This window comes from Heteronotia binoei, chromosome 2, assembly GCF_032191835.1.
Source record: "Heteronotia binoei isolate CCM8104 ecotype False Entrance Well chromosome 2, APGP_CSIRO_Hbin_v1, whole genome shotgun sequence".
Taxonomy (NCBI): domain Eukaryota; kingdom Metazoa; phylum Chordata; class Lepidosauria; order Squamata; family Gekkonidae; genus Heteronotia; species Heteronotia binoei.
In genome coordinates this window covers 188450319-188473670 of record NC_083224.1, presented here as the reverse complement: position 1 = coordinate 188473670, position 23352 = coordinate 188450319, and the positions used below count along the sequence as shown (strand labels likewise).

At 49.1% G+C, this 23352-nt stretch overlaps 1 protein-coding gene across 1 annotated transcript in view; it reads left to right on the top strand.

Moving 5' to 3' along the window:
- The window catches only part of SUGP1 (SURP and G-patch domain containing 1), a 41362-nt gene extending 24993 nt beyond the window's left edge, over nucleotides 1–16369 (top strand). Inside the window, exons 9-14 of the mRNA XM_060232693.1 lie at nucleotides 2577–2683; nucleotides 6689–6866; nucleotides 9071–9177; nucleotides 10100–10245; nucleotides 12227–12356; nucleotides 15294–16369. Of these exons, the coding sequence (XP_060088676.1) occupies nucleotides 2577–2683; nucleotides 6689–6866; nucleotides 9071–9177; nucleotides 10100–10245; nucleotides 12227–12356; nucleotides 15294–15320 (695 nt within the window). The 3' untranslated portion in view covers nucleotides 15321–16369. The remainder of the gene's footprint in view (nucleotides 1–2576; nucleotides 2684–6688; nucleotides 6867–9070; nucleotides 9178–10099; nucleotides 10246–12226; nucleotides 12357–15293) is intronic.
- The last annotated feature ends 6983 nt before the right edge of the window (nucleotides 16370–23352 follow it).

The window sequence follows — 23352 nt, the reverse complement described above, 5'->3', positions numbered from 1 at the left end:
CTGGCCTGGGGGACTACAAAGTTTCCAGAATTGCCTCGCTTGGATCTGACCGACGTTCTTGTTTCTTGCAGTAGCCGGTCTGTGTGACATCACACTGCTTGCAAGCGGGGTGGTAAAGGCAAGACCTTCCCCAGTTGCTGGCACCTGCTATAAAAACACCCCCCCCCCCGATGTAGCCCATCCTCCAAGAGCTTCCCGGGCTCTTAGTACAGGGCTTACTGTAAGCTCCAGGAGGATTGGCTACAGCAGAGAAGCCATGTTGGATCAGGCCAGCAGCAGGTCTGTGTCACACAGTGGCCAAAGCCCAGGTGCTGCCAGGAGGTCCAGCAGCAGGGCCAGAACTCCAGATGACCTCCCGCTGTCGCTCCCTCCAAGCACCGAGATATATTGCTGGCTGCCTTCTCAAGGCCTCCTTCCCCCGCAGAAGCAAGCATGTGAGGAAGGGCAGGGAAGGCATCATCTGTGGAGGAGGAAATTGCAGCCTGAGCAGCCCTGTAATGTACAACTTGAGAACAGCAGCAACCAGGGCTTTTTTTGTGAGCAGGAACGCAGTTCCGGCTGGCTTGGCGTCATGGGGCGTGACCTGATATGCAAATGAGTTCCGGCTGGGCTTTTCCTGCCAAAAAGCCCTGTGCGGAATAACGGTGATGTTGGGTGTGGCCTAACGTGCAAATGAGTTCCTGCTAGGCTTTTTCTTCCCAAAAAGCCCAGTTGGCAACCGATATTCAGGGTAGACTGCCTCTCATTGTGGAGGCTCCGTCATGCATAGTAGCTTTGTGGAGACCTAACGCAAGTTAAGCCTGGTTGGGTTAGGCCAGTCTGCTGCTTTCCCTTGTCGCCGTCATCCGTTTTGGTGCTTGTGAGAATCGCGGACGTAGGTCCCAAAGGCCTCTGGCTGACCTCCGCTGGAATCACAGAAGTTGGAACTCTTAAAGAAGCTGTTGTGTAAATAGCTCCTAGTGGAGTGAATGAAGATCATTAGGGGGTTGGAGCGCCTGCCTTCTGAGGAAGGGCTGAAGAGCAGGGCTTTTTCTCGAGCAGAAACTCCTTTGCATATTAGTCCACACACCCCTGATGTAGCCAATCCCCCAGGAGCTTACAGTAGGCCCTGTACAAAGAGCCCTGTAAGGAATTCTAGCAGGACCTCCTTTGCATATTGGGCCACACACCCCTGATGCAGCCAATCCTCCTGGAGCTTCCAGTAGGCCCTGTACAAAGAGCCCTGTAAGGAACTCTAGCAGGACCTCCTTTGCATATTAGGCCACACACCCCTGATGTAGCCAATCCCCCAGGAGCTTCCAGTAGGCCCTGTACAAAGAGCCCTGTAAGGAACTCTAGCAGGACCTCCTTTGCATATTAGGCCACACCCTCCTAATGTAGCCAATCCTCCAGGAGCTTCCAGTAGGCCCTGTACAAAGAGCCCTGTAAGGAATTCTAGCAGGACCTCCTTTGCATATTAGGCCACACACCCCTGATGTAGCCAATCCCCCAGGAGCTTACAGTAGGCCCTGTACGAAGCCCTGTAAGCTCTTGGAGGATGGCCTACATAAGGGGGGGTGGGGCCTAATATGCAAAGAGGTTCCTGCTGCAAAAAAAGCTCTGGAGAAGGGCTGAGGAATCTAGCACATTTCCATCTAGAAGAGAGTCAAATAAGAGGGGGACACGAGAGGTTTATAAAAACGATGCACGGGGTGGAGAGAGTCGGCGGCGAGACATTTTTCTACCTCCGTCCAAATACTAGACCTTGCAGGCCTCCCATGGAGCTGACGGGCAGGAGGTTCAGGACAGACAAAAGGAAAGACTGCTTTACGCAAAGCGATTAAAATGTGGGATTCATTGCCACGGAATGCCATGATGGCCACAGGAATAAACAGTTTTAAAAGGGGATTGGATAGATTCACGGAGGGTGTCTATCAGCGGCTGCTCGCAGTGGTCACTGGGGGGAACCTCCGCATTCAGAGGCACTAATCCAGAGCCAGGAGGCAACATAAGGGGAGGCTTTGGTCCCTATGGCCTGTTGCTGCCCATCCAGAGGAACTGGTTGGCCACTGTGTGAGAGGATGCCAGATTAGATGGACTGTTGGTCTGATCCAGCAAGGCTCGTCTCATGTTCTTAGTGCCCCGAATACATTGTTCTGTGGGTTGGAACACTGCTCTTGTTTTCTGGACTTTGCAGTCCTTCCTTTCCCTCCAGGTACCCATGTTAGTCATGTATGGCATAAAAAGAACAACTTTTGAGTAAGCCCCAATAAAAATGTCTCTTGGAGAGATCCACTGACTTACTATGGAGGCAATTAGGAACACAATGCATAAGAAGGGGGGAATGATCCTACACAGGGCTTTTTTTGTAGCAGGAACTCCTTTCCATATTAGGCCATACCCCCCTGATGTAGCCAATCCTCCTGGAGCTTACAGAAGGTCCTGTACTAAGAGCCCTGAAAGCTCTTGGAGGATTGGCTACATCAGGGGGGTATGGCCTAATATGCAAAGGGTTTCCTGCTACAAAAAAAACCCTGCTTCCTACAACTTGGAAAGAGGGACAGGGTTTGACACCTTTAACACTCGGCCTCTTTCAGTCCAGGACCTCAAGGGTCTCGGCTACGAGAAGGGGAAGCCGGTCGGCCTGGTGGGCGTGACAGAGCTCTCGGATGCTCAGAAAAAACAGCTGAAGGAGCAGCAGGAGGTAAGTTAACAACACCCTCATTGCTGTGGACAGGGCTTTGTTTGAGCAGGAAAGCTCAGCTTTTGAGCAGACTGACTCGGCATCAGGGGGTGTGGCCTAATATGTAAATGAATTCATGCTGGGCTTTTTCTACAAAAAAGCCCTGTCTCTAAGTCACAGCTGGAGGTTAGCAAAACTGGCCACTAGGCTCTGAGCCACTGTGGAGATTGTCTGCCAAGCAGACCTCGTAATGATCAGTGTTTTGGTCTGTCGCAGTGGATAGTCCAGCAGCCCCTCAAAGTATGCCCTGCCACAAAGCTTTATGGTGCTACTGGACTCTTGCTCTTTTCTACTGCCATGGACAGACAAAGATGGCTACCTGCCTTGATTGGTTTGGTTTAGGCCTTGGCTGAGACGTCCAAGTGCAGGTGACCCCAGTAGTCTAGAGATCTGCGCAGTGCCAGACTGGGGTTTGGAGCTTCTTTGGTGGGAATTTTCTCATTTTATTTTTGAGATTTTGGGGGGCGGGGGTTGCAACATCCGTATTCACAAACCATAGTTTACTACCCCTTGCATGCAGCCACTACCCCTTGCATGCAGCCCTGAGTATGGCATCTTTCCTGCCTTTAAGCAGGAAGCAGACAGACAAATCGGGACTTGCTGTTCATGTCTGATGGGCTAACCAGAGTGTGCACAAATCACAGTTGCCAGGGTATAGCAGTTAAGCAACTTCTGTAATAGCAGGATGGGAGTCCCTTCTGTCCCCTTGAGAGCCAGTTTGGTGTAGTGATTAAGTCTGTGGACTCTTATCTGGGAGAATAATAATAATAATAATTTTATTCTTATATCCCGCCCTCCCCCGCCAAAGCGGGCTCAGAGCGGCTCACATGACATGGTTTACACCATGATTACACTAAAATCCAGTCATTACAATAAAAGACAATTAAAATAGTTAAATACATTCAGTTAAATTAAATAAACAATTAAGATTATTAACAGCTACAAAATAAAATGCCACAGTTCAATATATGTATAAGATGGCTAGGTGTCATTTCCGGGTTCCATCTTAAACGCGAGTTGATAGAGGGTGGTTTTGCAAGCCCTGCGAAACTGATTTAGGTCCTGCGAAACTGATTTAGAACCGGGTTTGATTCCCCACTCCTCCACTTGCAGCTGCTGAAATAGCCTTGGGTCAGCCATAGCTCTCGCAGAGCTGTCCTTGGAAGGGCAGCTTCTGGGAGAGCTCTCTCAGCCCTGCCCACCTCACAGGGTGTCTGTTGTGGGGGAAGAAGATTAAGGAGATTGTAAGCCGCTCTGAAACACTGTGATTCAGAGTGAAGGGCAGGATATAAATCCAGTATCATCATCTTCTATCCAACTTTACTACCAGTAGAAAAGAATGTGCGCCCCTGCCCCGCCCATGACGCCCCTTGCTGTTGCTGGCTTCCAAGAGGTACAGCCAATAGAAGGAGAGAGGTCACCCAACGCTGAGACAAACCCTGACCTAAAAAAGTCCTACTGTGACCCCAAATTACTATGAATAAAAAAATTCTCTTATGGTATCAATTATGCATATTAGAACAGGCATACAATTGTAAATACAGATCAGTTCATTCCCAATTCGCTCAGTTGTTCCAGTTGGTGCTGAATAATTCCAGTCAGAGTTCATCCAAAATCACAGTCCCATTCTCCTTAATCCCAGGAATAGCGACAGGACTGTTAACTTTCACTTCCTGTTTCAGCAATTTCCTCAGGTATGGGATGAACAAAATTTTCAAAAGTCAATGAATTTTCAGCATTCCCATGGGGACAAAGACTTCTGCATGTTACTTTCTAACAGAAAGTAGCCTTCTTTAAGGTCAGGGTTTGTCTCAGCTTGCAAAGGGTGCCAGTCCCGGATTCATTTGAATTGGCATTCCAAGGTCCTTCGGCGAGCCAATCATTGCCAAGAAAATAGGACTCTGTTGCACCCCGGTTAGCAACGCAGGGGCAGAGAATACCCTTCCCCCAATGGGTAACAGGCTTGTGTTCGGGGGGTTGGCTGTCATGCTTCATGGTGGTAAATGATGGGCGAGGCTTTGTGAGAAGCAGGCAGCAGCGAAAGCGAGCCGCATATTGCCTTTTCTCCCTGTGGGCCCTGCCCAAAGATAGTAGTTTTCAGGTACTGGCTGTGAGTTCATTAAAAATCAAAGCCTGAGGCCAAACTGAGAAGTCTGCCTGCTCTTTGCCTGTGATTTATTGCTCGGGCTTTGCAGTGCCTGGCAAGCGAGTGATTCTGCTGCATCTCTGCATTATGGGCGACTCAACAGTTACCTTCGAAGGAGGCTGCCTGTTGTATCTCTTACTGAATTGTCGTTCTGAGCGTTCTTCTCTGAAGATGCGCATTTCATGCCCCAAGAAAAGATATTGAGTCAGCAGCAGTCTTGTTGAGCTTTGTAGAAATCCCCTGGTAAAATCCCCTCGTAAATGAAAATTTGCTTCCTCTGGCTTCTGAATATTGCAAGGGGGGGGTGGTGGTGGTTAAACTGCACACTTATTTTTTGCATAGTGACTGATCTCTGTGACCAGTGCAGAAAGCAGAAGGGCATTGGTGGCGCACATTGGCATAGATTGAGGCTGGGCGAGTGGCTGAGCCCCAGGGGTCATAACTGATGGCCCTATAATTGTCCTGTTTGAGTGCATGCGGGGGCAGAGTTGGGCCTCTAGGTTTGTTACAAGGTCTGCTTCATGAGTTCCCTTTGCAATAATCAGTCCTGCCGCTGCATTGTTCCATTTGCAATCTTTAGTACACATGCATCTGGCTTGCAGACCTTTACTTCATCCGTTTGATGAAGTGAACTCCAATTCATAAAAACTTAGGCCGGAATATGTTTTCTTGGTCTTTAAATTGCCACAGGGCTTCTGTATTGTTGCTACCGCCTAACCCAGCTACCCATCTGAAATGACTGGGGCGGAGGGAGGTGTACTGTTCCCAGGAAATCCAACAGAAAGGCAAGGATCGCCATCACTTAATGCAAGAAACTGGCTGAACTGCTGGGCCTTGTAGTTTGAAGAAGAAGATGATATTGGATTTATATCCCGCCCTCCACTCCAAAGAGTCTCAGAGCGGCTCACAATCTCCTTTCCCTTCCTCCCCCACAACAGACACCCTGTGAGGTAGATGAAGATATTGGATTTATATCCCGCCCTCCACTCCAAAGAGTCTCAGAGTGGCTCACAATCTCCTTTCCCTTCCTCCCCCACAACAGACACCCTGTGAGGTAGATGAAGATATTGGATTTATATCCCGCCCTCCACTCCGAAGAGTCTCAGAGCGGCTCACAATCTCCTTTCCCTTCCTCTCCCACAACAGACACCCTGTGAGGTAGATGAAGATATTGGATTTATATCCCGCCCTCCACTCTGAAGAGTCTCAGAGCGGCTCAATCTCCTTTCCCTTCCTCCCCCACAACAGACACCCTGTGAGGTAGATGAAGATATTGGATTTATATCCCGCCCTCCACTCCGAAGAGTCTCAGAGCGGCTCACAATCTCCTTTCCCTTCCTCTCCCACAACAGACACCCTGTGAGGTAGATGAAGATATTGGATTTATATCCCGCCCTCCACTCTGAAGAGTCTCAGAGCGGCTCACAATCTCCTTTCCCTTCCTCCCCCACAACAGACACCCTGTGAGGTGGGTGGGGCTGGAGAGGGCTCTCACAGCAGCTGCCCTTTCAAGGACAACCTCTGCCAGAGCTATGACTGACCCAAGGCCATGCCAGCAGGTGCAAGTGGAGGAGTGGGGAATCAAACTCGGTTCTCCCAGATAAGAGTCCGCACACCTAACCACTACACCAAACTGGCTCTCCTGTTTATTTGGGTTTTTTTGTATTTTGTTTGTTTATTTGGGGGTTTTTGTATTTGTGTGTGTGTGTGTGAGAGAGAGAGAGACGGCACCTGGAAGTCATGGCGACCTCTGGTGACTGACCCCTACCGGGGCCTGATATCTTTCCACTCGGCTGCTTCTTCCTCCCCTGCCCCTGTAGATGCAACAGATGTACGACATGATCATGAAGCACAAACGGGCCATGCAGGAGATGCAGATCATGTGGGAGAAGACTGTCAGGGATCACCAGCACGGCTACGACAGCGACGAGGAAGTGGACTCCGAGCTGGGCACGTGGGAGCACCAGTTGCGGCGGATGGAGATGGACAAGACTCGGGGTGCGTGGAGGAAAGAGTCGTGCTGAAAATGTTGAGGGATGCTACGAGGTTGCATTATGCGAACGCAGAAGAGAAAAATGCTGCATGATACGATGTTCCCACTTTCACTGTGCAAAAAATGAAGAAATTAGTAGTTTATATAAAAAGACATTATCAAAAACCTACAAGAGTTAGGGTTTGTAGAATCTTTCGGGATCAAGTGCCGTGTTCTACTGGAGAAAGTTTTCCTTCCAGACGTTTCGTTCTCAGCTGCGGAGAACATCCTCAGTGGCGTTGCAGCCGGAGCAGGGGTATCTTCAAACCCCTTCCAACCCTCCCAGCAATTAACACAGAACAATGGTCACATTCCACAGCCAGTTGCCTTATCACTACCCTTCCAGGAAGCCCCACCAAACAATGGGCACATCCACAAATAGCAGCTCTCCAGCAGCCCTGGCCCCACTCAATGCACAGCAGCCAAGAAGGTCAGAGCGCCTGCTCCGGCTGCAACGCCACTGAGGATGTTCTCTGCAGCTGAGAACGAAACGTCTGGAAGGAAAACTTTCTGCAGTAGAACACGGCACTTGAGCCCGAAAGATTCTACAAACCCTAATGATGTTACCAGCCGTGAAAACCTGAAATTTTTGATAATTATAGAGTTGTCCTTGCCAACCATATCAAGTAGGAAGACGTATACCATGGGTGGCCAAACTGCAGCTCAGGAGCCACATGTGGCTCTTTCACACACGTTGCGTGGCTCTTGAAGCCCCCACTGCCCCATTGGCTGGCTTGGAGAAGGCATTTCTCTCTTTAAATCACTTCTCTGAGCCAGGCCAGCAAGTGACTCGGAGAACGCATTTAAAGTTAAAGTTGCTTTCTTTCCACCTCTCCTCCCTCCCCCATCTGTTTTCCTTCCTTCCTCTGACATTCAGGTCTTGCAGCTCTCAAGCATCTGACATTCAGTCTATGCGGCTCTTACGTTAAGCAAGTTTGGACACCCCTGACGTATACATTCCAGCTATGGTCCGGGATTGTCTGGAATATATTTGAATAAATGCTGGCTGCAGTTTTGAAAATAATGTTCAGATGTGATGCTGAAGGTGACATACACTGATGAAGAATTGCCACAAATGAGAGCAGACCTAGGCTTCTTGCTATTGGGTTGCACTGACACGCAGTCAGCTTACCTGAAAAGCCGAACTGATTGCATTCATCGTCGCTTTATTTGTAACTGAGGTCTTTGCAAGCTGTTGTTTGCAACCTCACTTTGTCAATTGGATGTGGCTCCTGTATTTTGGTGCAGAGCATTAAAGCTGCAGTACTGCAGTCCTAAGCTCTGCTCACGACCTGAGTTCGATCCCCGGCGGAAGCTGGGTTTTCAGGTAGCCGGCTGGAGGTTGACTCAGCCTTCCATCCTTCCGAGGTCGGTAAAATGAGTACCCAGCTTGCTGGGGGGAAAGTGTAGATGACTGGGGAAGGCAATGGCAAACCACTCCATAAAAAGTCTGCTGTGAAAATGTTGTGAAAGCAGCGTCACCCCAGAGTCGGAAACGACTCGTGCTTGCACAGGGGACCTTTCCTTTCCTTTTCCTGTATTGTGGACATCTGTGTCGTTATAATAATGTGAATGTTGTAACAAACAGTGTGATGTGCAATTTGAAGTATTGTTTACATCGACTATAATTACGAGTTTTTGAGAATACGTAATAAGATTTTTTAATATAAATTTTTAATTTCTTAGGTTTTTTGCATAATGAAAGTGGCAATGGCATATCACACAGTATTGTTCTCTTCTACATTCCTGTAATTTGCTGCTTTCCCTTTTGTCCCGAGGAGGCTGCAGTACAGCAGGCCTTTTCTCCTGGGACAGAGAGGAAGAGGGGAATGCCTCTTCCCAGCCAGCAGGAATGCTTCTTGCCAGTTCCTTCTTAGTCCATGCTCATCACCAGCAGCTGCCCAAGGATTTGTATCAGAAAATAGTTCTGTCTTCTCCTTATTTTAATGGCTGTCCCCCCCTTGTCACTTTCACAAATTACGAATAATGCACTTTTCAGTTCCCGTCAGGGATCGTTTGCAAGTGGATTTTCCTGTTTCTCACAGTAAGCTCCAGTTGCAAAGCGCACGGTTCAGCACGTGTGAAAGCATCGTTAAGTCAAACCGTTTTTAATCGATCGGGTTGAGGCAGCCTGAAGACCCCAGGTTCGATCCCTTTGTCTCTTTCCCAGAGTGGGCCGAGCAGCTGACACAGATGGGCCGAGGGAAGCACTTCATCGGAGACTTCCTGCCGCCGGATGAGCTGGAGAAGTTCATGGAGACCTTCAAAGCACTGAAGGTAAGACGCTGCTGCTGTTGCTGCGCAAGGCCACTCCCTAGGTTTTGTTTTTGCAGCCCCTCTGCTTTGTTTTTGTGGCGTTTAAAACCCTTATGTGGAAGAGCTTCTGAGAGACAGGGCAGCTAGGGGCCAAGATGCTGAAGAAAGGCAGCCTGAAGATTGCATGAAGCTGCTGTTCATGCATCAAAGTCAGTATTGCCTACTCAGACTGGCAGCCATTCTCCAGGGTCCCAGGTGCAAGACTTTTACATCACCTGCTACCTGAACCTGAAGTGGAGACGCTGGGGATTGAACCTGGGACCTTCTGCATGCAAAGCAGATGCTCTAGCACTTATCCATGGCCCCTCTCCTAATCCCAGGGGAAGGACGGGTGTACATTGCTGTGAGTCATGCAGCTGGTTTCTTGACTGCAGGCTTTCTAGCCCATATCGTTGAGGAGGAGACCACAAATTGAATCCCAGCATGATAACAAAGTGTAAACGTCAGGATGGCCTCTTCATCCCTGGCTGTCATTCCAAGCATTGAAAATACAGATCCAAATTGCGCTCTGCTATCTGTTGAATGTGGGTGGGTGTCCAGCCCTTTTGCCAGTTCCAGTCTGAGCTTCACCCTATCACCCTGCTGCCTGCTTTCAGATCTTCAGCCTGGTCAGCTATATCTGGTAGTGGAAAGTTTTGTCCATTTGCAGCTGTCTTACGACTGACCCCGTAGGGCTTTCAAGGCAAGAGATGAACAGAGGTGGTTTGCGATTGCCTGCCCCTGCCTAGCGATTCTGGGATTTCTTGGTGGCCTCCCATCCAAGTACTAATCAGGGCTGACCCTGTTTAGTTTCCAAGATCTGATGAGACTGGCCTGGGCTCTGCAGGTCAGGGCAGCTGTCTCCAGCGGGTCGTGAACACCTTCTGCCCCTTTTGCCCTGCAGGAGGGTCGTGAGCCTGACTATTCGGAATACAAGGAGTTCAAGCTGACAGTGGAGAACATCGGCTACCAGATGCTGATGAAAATGGGCTGGAAGGAAGGAGATGGCCTTGGGTCCGAAGGCCAAGGCATCAAGAACCCCGTCAACAAGTATGAATTTCATTCTGGGGTGGGGGGGTTGACTCATGTGGTTGCGTGTCGTTATGTGCACCCTGCTACCCAAATCCCCTCCACGGCCAAGCTGGGGATATTGCAGTCACAGCCTCCTGCAACCAAACAGTCTGCAAGCACGGCCTCCCTCTAGCCAGTTTGGTGTAGTGGTTAAGTGTGTGGACTCTTATCTGGGAGAACCGGGTTTGATTCCCCACTCCTCCACTTGCACCTGCTGGAATAGCCTTGGGTCAGCCATAGCTCTGGCAGAGGTTGTCCTTGAAAGAGCAGCTGCTGTGAGAGCCCTCTCCAGCCCCACCTACCTCACAGGGTGTCTGTTGTGGGGGAGGAAGGTAAAGGAGATTGTGAGCCGCTCTGAGACTCTTCGGAGCGGGGGGCGGGATATAAATTCAATATCTTCATCTACCTCACAGGGTGTCTGTTGTGGGGGAGGAAAGGAAAGGAGATTGTGAGCCGCTCTGAGACTCTTTGGAGTGGAGGGCGGGATATAAATCCAATATCTTCATCTACCTCACAGGGTGTCTGTTGTGGGGGAGGAAAGGAAAGGAGATTGTGAGCCGCTCTGAGACTCTTCGGAGTGGAGGGCGGGATATAAATCCAATATCTTCATCTACCTCACAGGGTGTCTGTTGTGGGGGAGGAAGGTAAAGGAGATTGTGAGCCGCTCTGAGACTCTTCGGAGTGGAGGGCGGGATATAAATCCAATATCATCATCATCTTCTTCTTCTTCTCTATGCCCTTTTGGTGTAGTGGTTAAGCACGCAGACTCGGGTTTGATTCCCTCCTCCTCCACTTGCAGCTGCTGGAATGGCCTTGGGTCACCCATAGGAGTTGACCTTGAAAGGGCAGCTGCTATAAGAGCTCTCTCAGCCTCACCCGCCTCACAAGGTGTCTGTTGTGGGGGAAGAAGATAAAGGATATTATAAATCACTCTTGAGACTCTTTCAGAGAGAAGGGCAGGGTATAAATCTGCAGTCCTAAACTCTTTCTGCCCCTGACAAATAAAAGACAGGCAAAGCTAAAACTCAGTCTGTGTGTCGAGTCGGCAGATTCAATAACGAGGCTTTGTTGATAACAAAGTAGCTAGTTTATTGATATCATGGTTCTCGACTACAAGGAGATTGAAAGACTGAAGATCATACAGTAGAATGCAATCATATAAGGTAACTTCAAAGGGATTCTTGAGGGAGGGGTACTATGCAGGGCACATTCACACATTGATGTTGCAATTTCGTTCTCAGGCCTGCTTTGGCCTTGAGTGTCTCCTCAGCTCCAACCTCCCCCGATGCCCGGCCTGAGAAGGCTCTATAATCTCTTTCACATATTCCCATTTCAAAGCGCAACTACATAACAAAGGAAAGGAGGGGGGTGAGGAGAATTCAAGCTAGCAGCATTGGCATACAGTATGGCTTTACCCAGGATGTTTCTCTCCTGAACCAAAGATTGAGTGCAGGCTTGACCAGAGTTAAAGCAGACTTGACACTGTGTCTCTCTTAAAACAGGGGATTGAGGAGAAAAAGGCAATACCTCCATGACTAAACTGTTCACACAATTCTCTTATCTTGTCACATCTAATTAGTAGCTTGAGAAAGACAGATAGTATTCCAAAAAGACAGAATGTCCAAGTACAGAATGCAAAACAGAAGGAGGGCACCACAATAACTCCAATTACAGTTCAGAATCGTAAACAAATTTCTTCCTCTCCTTAAGTGGATGTCCGTAGCTCCCGTAATGCAGCAAAAAAGGCTTTCAGAAGGACACCTGTCCCAATCCACTTTTAAATATGCAGTTCAGAAATTTATCTTCAAATAGCTGATAGCTAAACGGTTATTTCCGGAATTTTTCCAACCACATTTTCGCCAAAAGCTTCCTCTAAGTTCTGTATCAAAGACGAGGCTTCTTTTCAGATCCGGACTTCAGCTATTACATTTTCAGTAGATTTCAACTATTACATTTTCAGGGGAGTGACGGCGGTGGATGGGGCTGGGTTCGGCATCGATCGTCCTGCTGACCTCACCAAAGAAGACGATGAGTATGAAGCATTCCGCAAGAGGATGATGCTGGCCTACAGGTTCCGGCCCAACCCCCTGGTAGGACAGGCATTCTCTGTCTCGGGTTATTTTCTCACTAGTTTCTGTATTTAAACTGCCATCAAGTGGCAGCTGACTTATAGCAACCTTCTAGGGCAGGGTTCCCTGATCTTTTTGCACCTGCAGCCACCTTTGGCATTCTGACGCAGTTTGGCGGGTACATTCACAAAATGGCTGCCGTGGAAGGTGGAGACAACCCCCAAAAAGGCTTGCACAGGAGGCAGAGCCAACAAGTGAGGTTGTGTGTAACAAATCATTACCCCTTCAACATTCCAGGCGGAAGCACTGCTTACCAGGACATATTTTGACATGAACATAACTGTTTTAAAACATTTTTTGCATAGACGTACTGCTTAGTTTCAGTCAGCCAGCAAAGACTGTTGTGCTACGGTGGCAGCTGCTTGCAGAGTTAACATTTTAAAAAAGCTGCTCATTCAGTCGGGCCTCCAGTGGCCAGCCAGAAGCCCCACAAGGCAGGAGTGCCATCTAACCCCACCCACTTTGATAGACACTAGGAAAGATGTTGGCGGGCAGTGCAGTGCCTAAGGGCACTGTGCCAAAGACCCTCACCATAGAGTTTTCAAGGCAAGAGGTGGTTTGCCATTGCCTGCTTCTTTGTAGCGAGCCTGGACTTCCTCTGTGGTCTCCCTGCTGATGAGATCTGGTCAGTCTAGGCCATCCAGGTCAGAGTCCCGTAGGTGCCCCTAGATTTTTTTTTCTTTTTTAAAAAGCTGGGTTGTTGATAACCCTGATATTTTTGGAATATTGCACTGCAAAAACCCCAGGCTCGAAGTGTTCTCATTTGAAACTCGCGACCTTTTCTTAAAAAAGCAGAACAGAAGAAAGGAGCAAGTGTGCATCTGTTTTACTCCACGCACACACACCCTCCCCATGCGCATGCCTAGCCGACTCCATTTTTCTGCACAGACAAAGCTGCTTCAGACGGTTAGACCCTCAGGCTATTGAGCTCCATCTTCTCTCAACTGTTAGCAGCTCTAGAGTTTCCAGCAGAGAAAGGCTTTTCCCTGCTACAATCCTTGAAATGGATAAGCCAGGGAGTTGGCATGATGGAGACTCCTGCAAGCCCCAATAAGGCAGAGGCTGGGCTGTGGGGGCCCAACCCCTGTGCCAGATCAAGAGTATTTTCGGGGTGGTGATGTGGTGTGCTTGCACACACACACACACCAGTATTTTTTTTTAATTTGGCTTTATTGGACCCCAAAAATATTGGTAGTCCCAATATTCCTGAATTCTAATACTGATATGGCATTTGGATTCAGGTTTTTTCAGAAATCCTGAATTTTTCTTTCTTTCTTGCTCCATTGTACTCCATGGGGACTTATAGTCAATGGGGAATCTCTCTGGAAGTATCCAGGACTTGGGGTGGTGATGGTGGTAGAGGCACCAAATCTGCAGCATAGCTGCTGGTACGTCTCCTCAGAAGAACCGCCGGGTTTCAAAAAGATTGGACAAGGGGGTCCAATTCTGCAGGCCCCCAAAGAAGATGCCCCACCTGCCATTGTTTCTAGTGGAAGAAGAAAAGAGCAAAAACCCAGGGGACTAGAGAAACCCAGCAGAACAGGATTTCTGCAGTAGAATCCCAGAGAATCTCTGCAGTAGAAACTAAAGGGGGGCATTTTTGAAGCCCAGCAGAACCAATGCAGTGTTCAGAGAGCCCAGCAGCACCAGTGCAATCACAGAGTGCCCAGCAGAACCCAGTGCCATTTTAGCAATTCCAGTTCAGCAGGTTGAGTATATTAATGATACTTGGAGGTGCTTGCTTCTGAAGGCATAACCTCAAAAGAGGAATTTGTCTGGACTCCTGTACTGCCTCCTGGTGCAGGTATTCAGAATTCCACCATCTCTGCACATGCCTACACAATGTAAGAGTCTACAAAAGCAAAATGAGACCCAAAAGCAGTGGATGGCAACTTAAGGAAACGGGGAACGTTTACAGGCTGCTGTCTGTTCTGGGCTTGCCTAATTCATCCTGCAGACATATGAGTGATGGTCTAGACCAGGGGTGGACAAACTGCGGCTTGGGAGCCACATGTGGCTCTTCCACAAATATTGTGTGGCTCTCGAAGCCCCCACCGCCACATCAGCTGGCTTGGAGAAGGCATTTCTCTCTTTAAATCGCTTTTCCAGGCCAAGGCAGCTGGTGGCTTGGAGAATGTATTTAAAGTTAAAGTTGCTTTCTTTTCACTTCTCAAACATCTGTCTTGTGCCTCTCAAACATCCGACATTTACTCCATGTAGCTCTTACGTTAAGCAAGTTTGGCCAGCCCTGGTCTAGACAAATCCTCCTTTTTAGGTTATGCCTGTAGGAGTAAGCACCTCAAAGTATCCTAAATACCAAAGATTTCAGGTTTTCACGGCTGGCAACATCATTAGGGTTTGTAGAATCTTTCGGGCTCAAGTGCCGTGTTCTACTGGAGAAAGTTTTCCTTCCAGACGTTTCGTCCTCAGCTGCGGAGAACATCCTCAGTGGCGTTGCAGCCGGAGCAGGCGCTCTGACCTCCTTGGCTGCTGTGCATTGAGTGGGGCCAGGGCTGCTGGAGAGCAGAGACCAGGGTGAGTGAGACCAGGGCTGCTGCCTCAATGCGCAGCAGCCAAGAAGGTCTGAGCGCCTGCTCCGGCTGCAACGCCACTGAGGATGTTCTCCGCAGCTGAGGACGAAACGTCTGGAAGAAAAACTTTCTCCAGTAGAACACGGCACTTGAGCCCGAAAGATTCCACAAACCCTAATTATCCTAAATACAGTCAATGTGTTTGTACGATTATGGGGCAGCGGGGGGGGGGGGTGGGGAGAGGAGAGAGAGAACTCTTCCTGGTGGGCTGTGGCATCTACCCATCAGACCTGGTCCCCTGCTGCAGTCTTCGCTGTCCTCCAGTATCCTCTTGGCTTCTCACATCCTTCTCTCTTTGTCCCCACAGAACAACCCCAGACGTCCTTACTATTGACTGGGTGCTGCCCGTTTTCCTCCTCCGAGCGGTGGTTTGTTTGTACTGTGAGATGTTAACAAAAGTCAATATTCTCCTCCTCCCCCTGTGCCCCCCTTTTCTTTCTTGTTGAAAAACATTCTGTTATAATATATAACTCCTAGCCAAGAGTGTTGAAGTTGTTTCTAGTGGGGGGGGGGGCGGGGTTGCAGGGTTTCTTTAGTGGACCGAGGTGGAGGAGAGGGGTACAGTCAAAATGCTCAGCCTGAAGTCAGAGAAAGAGGAAAGGGCCGATGCCCACCCCAAACCTTTTGAGGTTTCGAGTGTGGACGTTACGGTGGGCCGAGCGAAAAGCATTCTTCGGCCTCTAAGGGAAGAGGTCCCACTGAGGTCTTGTTCCTCTGCGCTGTCCCCACCAGGAAAGGTGCCCCAGCAGAACACAACACTTGGGGTGATGGAGAGATCTTGAATGGCGAGGAGGCAGAGTGGGGGGGGGCTTTGCTCTCTCCTCCCTCAAATGGTTGAGAGTCAGCTCTCTCCCCTCCTTTCAGGCCAGGTGGCAGGAAGATGACACCAGAGTCTTACAGATTCCTTTGAGGCGCTTAGTTTTCCTTAGGGAGAAAAGAGATCCTTTGGGGGGCAGGGAAGTGCCCAACGGGCTGTTGATCCAGCCGTGGCCTGTGTCAGAGGAGGGCTGGTTGTCCTTTTCAGAAAGGAGAAATGAAATTCAGTCTGGCAACCGAAAACAAACAGCAGGGATCCCTGAATTGAGTCCCGGTGTCTGTCCTGTTTCAGTGCGAAGGTGCTTTCCTTCTCAAACACCACCAGAGACCCCTAAGACTTCTTCTCATCTACCCCCCCCCCCCAACACTCTCAGCAGCAAGACCTAGTCTTCGGTTTGTATCCTGCCCCCCTTCTCTCCCCCAGAGTACAGAGCGACTTGTGCCACTTTTAGTATTTTTTTATTTTCAGGTCAGTTGTTTTTCTTTGTTTAATCTTGCAGAGCTGTAGAGTTTATGCTTTTTTGGCTTTTGACAAAATAATAAAGTTGCAAAATGATATCAACCTCAGGGACGGGCTGTCTGTGTTGTGTGTTAAGGGCAGGCCCCAAGAAGTGCCGGTGATGTTGCCGTCGCGGGCGGAGGCGTGGCTCATCTCTTCTGATTGGCGGCAGCTCTCCTGGCAGAAAAAAGTCTCCCACAATCAGGGCTGGTTTCTGTAGCAGGAACTCCTTTGCATATTAGACCACACCTCCCTGATGTAGCCAATCCTCCAAAAGCCTAAAAGTAAGGTAGTCCCCTGTGCAAGCACCAGTCGTTTTCGACTCTGGGGTGACGTTGCCTTCACGTTTCCACGGCAGACTTTCTACTGGGTGGTTTGCCATTGCCTTCCCCAGTCATTTACACTTCCCCCCCCCCCCCCCCCAGTAAGCTGGGTACTCCTTTTACTGACCTCAGAAGGCTGAGTCAACCTCGAGCTGGCTACCTGCACCAGTTTCCACTGGAATCGAACTCAGGTCATGAGCAGAGGGCTCTGACTGCTGTACTGCAACTGTACCACTCTGCGCCACGGGGCTCTACAGCACTGTTATTACAGGGCCTACAGTAAGCTCCAGGAGGATCGGCTACATCAGGGAGTGTGCCCTAATACGCAAAGGAGTTCCTGCTACCAAAAAAGTCCTGCCCACTATCCATGAAATCCTTTCTCTGGGGATGCCAAAGACAGAACCTGGGCCCCTTCCAGGTACAGAGCTACCGCTTGGCCACTGAGCCACAGCCCCCGAAGCAAATGAAACTTGAATTGCCCAGCCCAAATCCAAATCATTTCTGTGTACTGATTGCCTCTTCGACACGGCAGCTTTCTGCAGTACTTGGAGATGCTGAATTCGAACCGGGGACCTTTTTGTGTGCCAAGCTGAGGTCAAGCTAGTAGTTGTGGCGTGTGTGAAGAGGCAGGATATGTGATGGCAGCGGGGTGGGGGTGGGGGTGTTCTTAGTTGCAAGCCTGGACATTTTCTTTGGATCTGGAAGCCAGCTTGGAAACATTAGAGCCAGACTTCAGTCATTCACCTTTCAGAGATTTGGATTCTCATGACCAGATCTTCAGGTTTCTTGCCTCTGTGAAACATAACACTAACTTCTTCATAGCTCTGTATAATTCTATTAAAGCTCTGATTACAGAAGTGTTGTGCGTGTAAATGAAGGGGGGGGGATGTAATCCTTTAGATCTTCACCCCAACAAAAGACTGTCTTCTAACTTTACTTCTCCCGAACTTTGCATAATTTTATTTACTCCGTTTATACCCTGTTTTGATTCAGAGCGGCTGACATAATTCCCCTCTCCTCCATTTTGTCCTCACTAGTCTGACATTCTAACCACTGCCCCACACTGGCTCTCCCAGTTCCGTTAGCCACCTTCAAGAGGGGTTTAGATAAAAATATGGAGCACAAGTCCATCAGTGGCTATTAGCCACAGTGTGTGTGTATATATAAAAAATTTTGCCACTGTGTGACACAGAGTGTTGGACTGGATGGGCCATTGGCCTGATCCAACATGGCTTCTCTTATGTTCTTATTACTGATTTTAAAATCTGTTGAATTGAGTTTCCCAGCCAGTGTAGAAAGCAATAGGTTAAGAAGCGGATTCATCCACCACAGTAAGTTTACTTTACATATAAACAGGCAGTAATGAAAACTTCATGCACATTTTGTTTTTCTTGCTTATTCATTCTCGCAGCCTCCATAGAATCCCAGAGTTGGAAGGGGTTACGCAGGCCATCTAGTCCAACCCTCAGCTCAATGCAAGACCAGCCTAGAGCATCCCTGACAAGTGTTGGTCCAGCCGCTGCTTCGAGACTGCCGGGGAGGGGGGAGCTCACCATCTACCTCAGCAGGCGATCCCACTGCTAAACAACTCCTACTGTAAAAAATTTCTTCCTGATATCCAGCTGGTACCTTCCCGCCCCTTAATTTAAACCCATTCTTGCGAGTCCTCTCCACTGCTGCCAACAAAGCTTTCGTACATGCCAGTCCTGTGATCCTCCACACCGTTGTTTTGGTGGTCAAAGCGGGGGAAGACCCTTTCCTCCCTTTTTCACCAATAGGAAAACTGGATGGATCTAACCTTTTGCGCATCCACTGAGAAATGCTGCAATGCAATCATTTCTGAAACTGTGGCCCCACGGTGAAGTTTTTAGGTGCTGACAGGGCTTTTTTTTTTGTAGGAAAATGATCGGCATGAATTCATTTGCTTATTAGGCCACACCCCCTGATGCCAAGCCAATCGGAACTGTGCTCCTGGGCATTCCTGCTCAAAAAAGCCCTGTTTGCCGAGCTGACCTGGGATTGAACAAGCCTTAATTTAACGTATCTCTATGCGACCTCCCAACAAGTATGAGCTGTTAATTTCATTTTTAGAAATCAGTCTTAATAGCAAGAAGGAGCACACAGAACATAAGTTTTAGAAGGTGGCCAAGCCAACTCATTGGTCTCTTAAGGCGCTCTTGGATTCGAATCCAGTGGAAAATGTAAAAACCCTCAAGCCAGACATTCACAGTATCATGAACTCACCAGGAATTCCATTTGTACAGTTCTAAGGCCACCCTTGTCCCCTGCGCTGTATGACCTTCAGTCAGGCTGTGAGAACCAGTGAGTGAAGAAGAAGATGATGATATTGGATTTATATCCCGCCCTCCACTCCGAAGAGTCTCAGAGCGGCTCACAATCTCCTTTACCTTCCTCCCCCACAACAGACACCCTGTGAGGTGGGTGGGGCTGGAGAGGGCTCTCACAGCAGCTGCCCTTTCAAGGACAACCTCTGCCAGAGCTATGGCTGACCCAAGGCCATGCCAGCAGGTGCAAGTGGAGGAGTGGGGAATCAGACCCGGTTCTCCCAGATAAGAGTCTGCGCACTTAACCACTACACTAAACTGGCTCTGATGGGTTTGTGGTTTGTGATGGGTTGACTGATGGGTTTGTGGTCATCCGGTGAAGTTTGCAGCAGAGCAGGAATTTGGCTGCCTTGGAAAAAAGTTGTACGGGGTTACGCCTGCCAGGGCCACCTATCCTCTTTGAGGCTCTGGCTTTCAGCCGCAGGCAGCACAGATGGAGAGGTTCCGGCGGTGGAAAAGCACTGTCCATTTGCAGCCGGCTTATAGCAGCCCTGCAGGGTTTCCAAGGCCAGAGACTTGCCGAGGTGGTCTGCCTCTGCTTAGCAACCTTGGACTTCCCTGACGGTCTCCCATCCGAATACAAACCGGGGCCGACCCTGCTTAGCTTCTGAGATGGGGCCATTCGGGTCAGGGCACAAGTTCATTTTAATGCATTGCAATTGTTCTCCGTAGGTTTCTTTCAGCTGGGAGGCGATCTGTATACTAGCGAATAGGCTTCGCAGATAGGCTCATTGCCCTGCTGCTGTTTTTGAAAAATCTCCAGGACGGGTGGGGTGCAGCCCCCCCCCCCAAGGTGTGCATGACTGCTGGGCCTTGCAGGACTGCTCTGCATCGTATACTCTCCCCCCCCCCCCCAGTAACCAGTTCCACGCACACATTTTGAGAAGAGAAAGTATCGGGGACGCCATGGCCCCTGTCTTTGGTGACAACCCGTCCCTGTCATCTCCAGGAAGACACTAATTTATCTCGGCTTTTAACTCCATTCTGGTTTCTTGGGTCTAGCACGGCGGGGGAGGCCCAGAAGTGGTTTGTTCTGTGCACAGATGGCTTTCAGGAGCTGCCTCTTCTCTTCTCTCCCCCCCCCCCCCCCCACCATCCCACAATGAACCATTCGCTTATCTCCGGCCAAAGGTCTTGCCAGCCAAAGCCGGGTATGCGGACTGTTGCACTCGGGCTCGGAAAAGGAGGCGCCAGGTGAGAGCACATGACGCCAACCTCGGGTTCTTGCAGCTGGCAACCAGCGTTCCCTCTAAGCTGAGTTAGGGTGAGCTAGCTTGCAGTTCTTTAGCCTCCAGCTCACCCATTTTTGTCTTAGCTCAGAAAAAAAATGGCCCCTGAGCAAACGAATGGCCAGTAGCTCACCGAGTAGAATTTTTGCTCACAGCACCCCACAGCTTAGACGGAGGGATCATCGCTGGCAACCCCCTTCCATCCTCTTTCCGACTGACCCGCGTGGAAATCTGAAATAGCTAGTTCAGGAGCCTCCACTGGACATAAGGAAGGCTTTGGAACGGAGTCTTCTGGCTTTGACTTGGAAAGCAAATGCTTTCCATCCCTTGCAAACACTCGCAGAAACTGCACACAGAAGATTTAGATTTGCAAAGGTTTGAAAGGAGAAAAACTTGAGGCGTCAGATGCATGTTGCAGGGCACCCCGTTCCGGTGTTCCCTCTAAGCTGTGTGCGTGACACCCCCTTAATGCAGGAAACCCTTTCCAATAATCTGGAGCTGTGTAGGGTCTTAAACTGCATATTGCCCACTTTACGATTACAGCAGTTCTATTCTGCTCAGTATGTGAACTACTCTACGGAGCAAGGGAGGCAGAATTAGATCCCGGTTCCCCAGAGGAAGGCCTACAATCAGAGCAAAGAGACCAAAGCCTCCTCTGTTTACTGCCCCCAATCAGCCCTCGGTATTCAAAGGTAGCCTGCTTTTGAGCCGGGAAGTTCCATTTGGCTGTGACTGTAAATTCCGCTTATGAATCACGCATTTGAACTGGCTGGAGGAGCTTGCAATCTCTAAATGGAGTCAAAGGGATTTCATTTAGTTTCATGCGCAAAAGATCTTGAACTACGTTTTTTTTTTTTAATGCATGCTTTTGCATGGCAGGAAAGGATTGAAATTGCTGAGCAGCCAGGTTAAAACGGATAAAAAGAAGTACTTCTTCACCCAAAGGGTGATTAACATGTGGAATTCATTGCCACAGGAGGTGGTGGCGGCCACAAGCATAGCCACCTTCAAGAGGGGTTTAGATAAAAATATGGAGCAGAGGTCCATCAGTGGCTATAAGCCACAGTGTGTGTGTATATATAAAATTTTTTGCCACTGTGTGACACAGAGTGTTGGACAGGATGGGCCATTGGCCTGATCCAACATGGCTTCTCTTATGTTCTTATGAATGGGAAATTAGTGTTGGCTGCTGGGAAAGATGAAGAGAATTTTCAGACCTGAGAATCCATACGAATCTGTGGGACTGTTACTCGGTGCATCCAATTAAAAGCATTTTCACCAATTCATTGCCTGTCTTTTTTTCCTCCTCTGTTTTGCTGCCTCCAGTCTTAATAAACGTGCATAAAGGTGCCAATCTGTCTTAAGCAAGGGAGAGAATGGTGGAACCAGTTTCCCCTTGCAGTCATTCTGAAATGAGAAAGGTTCTCTGAGGTGCTTGTGAAGAATGGATGTGTTCAAATGCTGTTATGCATGCGTGGAAAACTGAGTGCAAAACAGTGCTCTGTGCATCTGTGAAAAGCAGCCAGAAGGGCTTACGGGTCTTAGGGCTAGGGTTCCCTCTAAACCAGGGGGGCCGGATCTGGCATAAATAAGACCTTGTTGGGCCGGGCTATTTGTGTACCTATCTAAGATTAGGTAGCTAAGATATAAACTTTATAAAGTACACAGACAAAGACAATTTTAAAAAAAACACACCTTAAAATAAAACATTCTTAAAACATTAGCACTCGTTGGTCTTAAAAGTGAACATACATACATATGTGTGTGTGTGTGTGTTCACTTTTAAGACCAACGAGTACTAATGTTTTAAGCATGTTTTATTTTAAGGTGGTATTGTCTACTCAGACTGGCAGCGGCTCTCCAGGGTCTCAAGCTGAGGTTTTTCATGCCTATTTGCCTGGACCCTTTTTTAGTGGAGATGCCAGGGATTGAACCTGGGACCTTCTGCTTCCCAAGCAGATGCTCTGCCACTGAGCCACCGTCCCTCCCCAAAGTGCTTCCTTTGTATTTCTCCCATGGGATGCAGGGGACTGGGCAAAGGAAGCTCTGGCTCTTTCCTTCCTTCCCCAGGGGACCAGGTGGGGGAGGAGACTCAGTCAATGGAAGAAACAGAGGTTTTGCTCTGTAGCTCCTGTGCAATTGAGCGAGCCTGGCAAAGCAAACCGATGCAGAAGGAAGTGAGAGAGAGGGAAAAAGAAGCAGATGGCAGCCAGTTCCTTGGAGGCCTGAAAGGAGCCTTGGGGGGGGGGGGGGGGGGGAGCCTGATTTGGCCCCGGGCCGCATGTTTGACAGCCCTGCTTAAGCTGAGTTTGCTTGAGCTAGCGCACAGATTTTGTCTCCAGCTCACACACATTTTTCTCTTAGCTCAGGAAGGATGACCCCAGAGCACACGAATTTATGCCGTAGCTCACAAAATAGAATTTTTGCTCACAAAACTCTGCAGCTTAGAGGGAACATTGGTGGGGCCTGGAGTCAGCGTTGTCAGCTCTGGGTTGGGAAATGTCTGGAGATTTTGTGGGTGGAGGCTGTGGAGGGACCTCAGTGCAGTATAATGCCATAGAGGCTGTCTCCCATCACAGCCGTTTTTTCCCATGGGGACAGGTCTTTGTCACTTGGAGACTGGCTGTAATTCCTGAACATCTCCAGCCACCACCTGGAGACTGTCAACAGTACCTGGAGCGCTGGAATTCCAACTCCTCTCCAGATGACAAAGGCAATGGGAGTTTTGGAGGGTGGACTCCATGGCATTAGACCTAGCTAAGGTCCCCCCCCCTCCCCAGGCTCCATCCCTAAAATCTCCAGGAATTTCCTGACCCGGAGTTGGTAGCTGTACAGAGTGCTCATGTGAAAAACACTCAATTTTAAGTGCTATTATGTGGGAGTTTCTGAATCAAAAGATGACCATCCGGGGAGATGGATTGGACAACAACATGATTTCTTTCTATGCCATAGCAGTTTAAATTGTCTAACACCTCCTGGTAGGGTTGCCAGCCTCCAGGTGAGGTCTGGAGATCTCCTGCTTTTACAACTGATCTCCAGCCGTCAGGGCTTTGCTCCCCTGTAGAAAATGGCTGCTTTGAAGCGTGGACTCTCTATGGCCGGGGTGGCCAAACTGGCTCTTTCACACATATTGTGTGGCTCTTGAAGCCCACAC